Here is a 6,411-nt window from a genome sequence, read left to right on the forward strand (position 1 = left end):
AGAATTCATGAGGTTGGAAAAGACCTTTGAAATCATCAAGTCCAAGCTATGTCCTAACATCATCTCAATAGGGCTCATCACCTCAATAAAGGCCTTCAATAGATTCACCTTGGGCAGTCAAAAATGGCCCAGAGGCTACACCCAAGATGAATGGTGGTCACAAGTTTTTTAGAAACATATAATCCTAGTTCATTTGCATATCAAGGGTTAAACCTCTGTGGTTACTGTGCTGTAAAGAGAGAGAAAAGACAGCAACACACACGGACTTCTTTTGGGGAAAAAAGGCCAACTTTATTGTACGGACATCCCGTATTTAAAGTGTGTTATGTGGAGCTAGGACAGGACAGTAGTTCATTGGACAATTGGGACAAACATCCCTGGGACAGCATGTCCGGATGTCCCGTGGGAAAGACACCAGGTATTAATCTTTATTATGAATTCCCTTCTGTTTTCACCAAGTTATCACTCTGGGAAACTGCCTCCCTTAACTGAAGCTGCAGTCAGCTTGTCAGCCTGGGAATGGACCTGAGAGACAGGAGAAATCCAGGCCTGAGAGGAATTGCCAAGCTGTAATTTCCTAGCTCTCCAAATGTGCATGTCCAGAAACCTCCAATTACAGCTTCAGATAATGAAGTCATATTCTGCCAGTTCGCTCCCCCCCAAATCACTTATGTTTATACTTTTAAGAGCCTGAGGCTGTAGGGTGTCCTTGAGTTTCAGGCATAGGGGAATTGTTTTGTCTGACCAAAATGCAAACAGAGTTAACTAACACTTTACATGGAGTTTAGAGTTAGGCACTAATGCAGTACTGAAGAAATTTGAAAAATCTAAAGGCTAAAACCTTAAGGCATCACAGGCCTCACTGAACCAAGGGGCCACTGTGACACTTTGTGGCCCCGTGGAACCAAGGAGTCCATTGTGACACTGCAAAGCCTCATGAAAGCAAGGAACCATTGTGATACTATGGGGTCCTGTTGGCCCAAGGGCTGATTGTGTCATTGTGTGGCATCACTGAACCAAGGAGTCCATTGTGACCCTGCAGGGCCTCATGGCAGCAAGGGGTCATTGTGACAGTGCAGATGTAAGGAGAACATTGTGACACTGTGGGACATCATAGAAGCAAGGGGAGATGGAACAGATCTGGGTGGTTTCCCTTCCCCAGGGCCACCAAACAGGTCTGGCTGACCTTGGAATGTTGAGGTCTGCCTCTCATCTGCTGCTAGAGAACTGAGACCCTGTGCTTTCCTTGCTATGGAAAAGAACCATCCATCTTTCCAGGTGCCCATGGCCAAAAGTGATATTTCCCCTGAAAAATTCCCTATATGCATAGGCTCTCCCAATCAAAAGCTGCCAGGACAGAGAGCTCTGGCTGGCCTCAGCCTCTAGGGGTCACCTCTCACCTCAAGGAAACACTGAGGAAGGTATTTGATCAGGTTTGACTACAGGAATATCAATGAGTCTCTCATCTGCAAAACTCAGATGTTCTTCTGATCATATGTGTCCTTTCTTTCTCAATTTGTATTATGCATGAAATTATTTTTTCAGCTAAAAAATATTATTCTTATCACTCTACCAGTCTTATCTGCAATAAAACACCTCCTCGACATATCGATGCAGTCACTTGCATAAGCAAACACATTAAAGAATCCAGTAGGAATTATTTGTCTCTGCTCCCATCTGTCCCATCTCCTTGGAAGGTTGAAGTGCAGCCGTGGTGCCGACAGCAGCCCTGGGGCTCTGTGCCCCATGGCCTCCCTGCTGGGCAGTGTCTGCCAGCTCCTGCCCAGCCCGTGGCACCTGTGGGCCTGCACTGACAGCCCTGCCCCGGGCTCTGCCGGGCTCTGGGCCAGCACAGAGGCCGGGCAGGGCTGGCCATGGCCGGGAACAGGCCCTGAGCCCCGCAGGAGGATGGAGCTGGGCCACAGCCAAACTCAGCCCAGGCCAAAGTTGGGCTCAGCAGCCAGGGCTGGCAAGGGCTGGGGACAGAGGCTGGTGGTGACAAATGTCCTGGGCCCCCTGCCTGCTCTGTGCAGGCCACCAAGGGCACAGAGCAGCCTCCTCTCTGGGCCACTTGCCTGTTTGCAATGCCTTCCCCAGGCGCTGGCCCTGCCCCACAAGGCCTGGGCTGAGTCCTGCTCCTGCCCGCTCAGCCAGGCTGACATGGACACTGCTGCTTTCTCTGGCAGGCTCTCTCAGGCCAGCCCAGCTCCCTGCAAGCTGTGCCAGCTGCCCTGAGCTCTGTGCAGCACCAAGGGCCTCTCCCCAGCACAGCCCAGCCGGCTCTGGCCCCACAGCTCTGCTCAGGCCAGGGGGCTTTGGGCAGTGGCCCCACGGCCTCAGCCCCTGCCAAGGGCACAGCAGCAGCTGCAGCTCAGAGAGGACTCAGCCCCAGCCATGGGGGAAGGTGTTTGGCCAAGGCAAAAGGAGGCTCCCTGGGTGCCCTGCTCCCCTCTCCCTGAGCCCCTCCTGCCATCCCATCTGCCCAGGCCAGCACAACAGCCCCGGCCTTGGGGCCCTCCAGAGCTGCTCCTGCTCCAGGCCCAGGACCCATCCCAAAGCTGGGATTCAGCATTGGAATGAGCTGCCCAGAGTGAGTGTGTCACCATCCCTGGAAGTGTTTCAGGAAAGACTTGATGTGGCACTGAGTGCCATGGTCTGGGTGACAAGGTGGTGTTGCATCACAGGTGGCACTTGATGCTCTCCAAGGTCTTTTCTAGCCTGGGTGATTCTGTGATGGCTGTGACACTGCAGGGCCCTGGGGCAGCAAGGGGCCATTGTGACACTGGGGGGCCTCGTGGAACTGAGAGGACCAGAGTGACACTGTGTATGACATGGCACCACACAGCCAAGGGGCCACTGTGACACTGTGGGGCTACATGGAAGCAAGGAGTCCATTGTGACACTCTGGGTCCTGGTGGAACCACAGAGGCCACTGTGACACTGCAAGGCCTTGTGGAACCAAGGGGCCATTGTGCCACTGCAGAACCAAGCAGAGCCTTGTGAGAGCCTGGGGCCCAGTGGAATCAATCGGTCATTGTTCCATTGCAAGGACTCTGGGAACTAAGGGAACAATTGTGACACTGTGGTGCCCCATGGAACCAAGAGTCCCTGGTGACACTGCAGGATCTTGTGTAACCAGGGCTCCATTGTGACACTGCAGCACCAAGGAATTCATGGTGCCACTCACAGAGGTCATGGAACCAAAGCTCCATTGTGACAGTGCGTGGCCCAAGGATCCAAAGGACTTTGTGACACCAAGCAGTGCCATGGAACTAAAGGGACATTGTGACAATGAGAGACCTCATGGAATCATGGAGATGACTGTGACACTCCAGGGCCTCATGGAACTGTGAAGACACCAAACTGGGTTTGAGTGTTGATCTGCTGTAGGGTAGGAGGGCTCTGCAGAGGGACCCGGACAGACTGGATCCAGGGCCCAAAGACAACAACAAGAGGTTTAAGAAGACCAGGTTTCAGGTCCTGCACTTTGACCACAACAACCCCTGCAGTGCTACAGGCTGGGGACAGAGTATCTGGACAGCAGCCAGGCAGAAAGGGACCTGGGGGCACTGATGGACAGCAGGCTGGACATGAGCCAGCAGTGTGCCCAGGTGGCCAAGAAGGCCAATGGTTCCTGGCCTGGATCAGGAATGGTGTGGCCAGCAGCAGCAAGGCAGTGATTGTTCCCATGTGCTCAGCACTGGTTGGGCAGCACCTCGAATGCTGTGTCCAGTTCTGGGCCTCCCAATTTAGGAAGGACATGGAGGGGCTGGAGTGTGTCCAGAGAAGGGCAACAAGGCTGGTGAGGGGTCTGGAACCTGCAGACAATTCCTGAAGCATCTGTAGGATGATCCTGCACCCCAAGGGATTTTCCCATGGTACAAAATCGTAAACTGGAATGACGAGTGGGGCCAGAGAGGGAAGGGCAAACAGAGATGGGCTGTTTAGAGGGGAGGGGATGGGGATGGGCAATAGGAAGAAATCTTGATTTGAAAAGAGCAAAGAAAGCAAAGGTGAAGCCAAGGAAATGCTCAGGACAGTTTGGGGGTGGCTGCCAGGCAGCCCTGGCTCTGAGCAACAACATCTACAGTGGGACAGGAAACTCACAGCTGATGGGAACAAAGTTTCTGGCTGACTTCAGAGGCCACGACAAACCCAAGTGGTTTCCTTGCCGTTCCCCAGCCCTTGCTGGCCCCAGGGGCTGATGGCATTTGTGCTCACTCAGCTCCATGTCCCCACAGCAGCACCATGGGGGTGCTGAGCCTGCTGTGTGCAATGCAAACAGGGGCTCCTGAGCCAGTGCTGCCGTGTGTGTGCCTGCAAGGATGCGGCTCCTGTGTGAGCTGGGGGAGAGGCCAGGGCTGCAGAGGGGGGATGTTGTTGGCAGGTGCATGAGGACGCTCTGGGACGCTGCCCTGGGGTGTCCAGCACAGTGGGGATGGATCAGCCCCTGCTCTGCTGCTCCTTGCCAGGGTGTCCCCCTTGCAGGGAGGTTGCAGAGCACCAGCCATGCTGTTTGCCCCCAGCCTGCCCACGGCCAGCCTGGGGCTGCTCCCGGGGCTTTTCTGTGCTCAGCATTGGGCTGGCCAAGTGTTGTGGAGAGAGCCTGGCCAAGGAGCCTGGAGCCCCCAGGTGTCAGTGCTGCCCCAGCAGTGCCCATGGCCTGTCCCTGCTGCAGCCCCGGCACTGCCACCCCCAGGGCTGTGCCCGGCCCCGAGAGCACTCAGGCCCTGCAGCAACACGAGGGCCAGGAGGGCAGTGGGGCAGTGGCACGGGAGCAGCACTGGCAACACCAAGTTGGCACTGATCAGCCCCAGCTCTTCACACAAACATTGCTGCAGCAGCTCCAGGGAAGGGAAGAAAAGGGGGAGCTCTGGAGAAAACTTTGCAGGGTGAAAGAACCTTTAGTTCGTTTTAAGTTGCCAGGAGTACAGCCCCTCATTCACACAGTCTGTGACCACAGGGAATGTGGAGATAAATAAAATCAGAATTGGTTTAAATAATGACATTACTTTATGGACAATATTGAAATAGTACACTAAAGAAAAGCAACGTCCAAAATCAAACCAACAAGAACAATTAAGATGAATTTTATTGCACGTGATTTGCAGAAACTGGCAAGTAGTTTAAGGTTTCTGATGCCATCCAGTGATCAGTGTCCACACTGCAGCCTTGAGCTCCTGGTTCCTCAGGCTGTAGATAAAGGGATTCAGGGTTGGAGCCAAAACTGAGTACAGGACTGACACTGCCAGATCCAGGGATGGGGAGGAGGTGGAGGGGGGCTTCAGGTAGGCAAACAAGTCAGTACTAACGAACACAGAGACCACGGCCAGGTGAGGGAGGCAGGTGGAAAAGGCTTTGTGCCTTCCCTGCTCAGAGGGGATCCTCAGAACAGCGGTGATGATCTGCACATAGGAGAAAACCATGAACACAAAACTGCCAAATACCAAAGAGGCACTAAAAGCAATGAGCCCAAGTTCTCTGAGATAGGATTTGGAGCAGGTGAGCTTGAGGATGTGTGGGATTTCACAGAAGAACTGGCCCAGGGCATTGCCCTGACACAGGGGCAGGGAAAATGTATTGGCTGTGTGCAGCAGAGCATTGAGAAAGGCACTGGCCCAGGCAGCTGCTGCCATGTGGGCACAAGCTCTGCTGCCCAGGAGGGTCCCGTAGTGCAGGGGTTTGCAGATGGACACGTAGCGGTCGTAGCACATGATGGTCAGCAGGAAATACTCTGCACCAATGAAGAACAGAAAGAAAAAGGCCTGAGCAGCACATCCAGCATAGGAAATGTGTCTGGTGTTCCAGAAGGAATTGTGCATGGCTTTGGGGACAGTGGTGCAGATGGAGCCCAGGTCGCTGAGGGCCAGGTTGAGCAGGAAGAAGAACATGGGGGTGTGCAGGTGGTGGCCGCAGGCTACGGCGCTGATGATGAGGCCGTTGGCCAGGAGGGCAGCCAGGGAGATGGCCAGGAAGAGGCAGAAGTGCAGGAGCTGCAGCTGCCGCGTGTCTGCCAATGGCAGCAGGAGGAAGTGGCTGATGGAGCTGCTGTTGGACATTTCCTCACTCTGGGCATTGTGGGCTGTTGAAAGAACACATTGACAAGCTGAAACAGATTTCCTTGAGTTAATTCTTTGCAATTTAATAAGAAATACTCTCAAAACTACTTCTCTTCCTGTGGGGGAACTTCACGAAAAACTTTTATTTTTGAATTTGAGTTTCTGCTGCTGAGTTCCTGCCTCATCTTCAGCAATGCTCTCAGCCAGAACACTGAGGAGCCCAGAAAGAAAACAGGGCTTCCTGTATTCCAGTGCAGTCAGACCTGCTGATCTCACACAGGTCCCCTTTGCTTATTACACCTCCCTCTAATTCAGGCTAATCAAATTTCAAATGTGCTGGAAAAATTAAGTT

The 6,411-nt window shown here is 53.6% G+C and overlaps 1 protein-coding gene across 1 annotated transcript; it reads right to left on the reverse strand.

The window, feature by feature from the left end:
• Positions 1-5,074: 5,074 nt before the first annotated feature.
• On the reverse strand, positions 5,075-5,913 carry LOC148220861 (olfactory receptor 14J1-like). Its single transcript, XM_088180886.1, has one exon. It carries the CDS (start codon positions 5,889-5,891, stop codon positions 5,127-5,129), a length of 765 nt encoding a protein of 254 aa, XP_088037012.1. The 5' UTR covers positions 5,892-5,913; the 3' UTR covers positions 5,075-5,126.
• Positions 5,914-6,411: the final 498 nt, after the last annotated feature.

This window comes from Sturnus vulgaris, chromosome 30, assembly GCF_052056855.1.
Source record: "Sturnus vulgaris isolate bStuVul1 chromosome 30, bStuVul1.hap1, whole genome shotgun sequence".
In the NCBI taxonomy this organism is placed as follows: Eukaryota; Metazoa; Chordata; class Aves; order Passeriformes; family Sturnidae; genus Sturnus; species Sturnus vulgaris.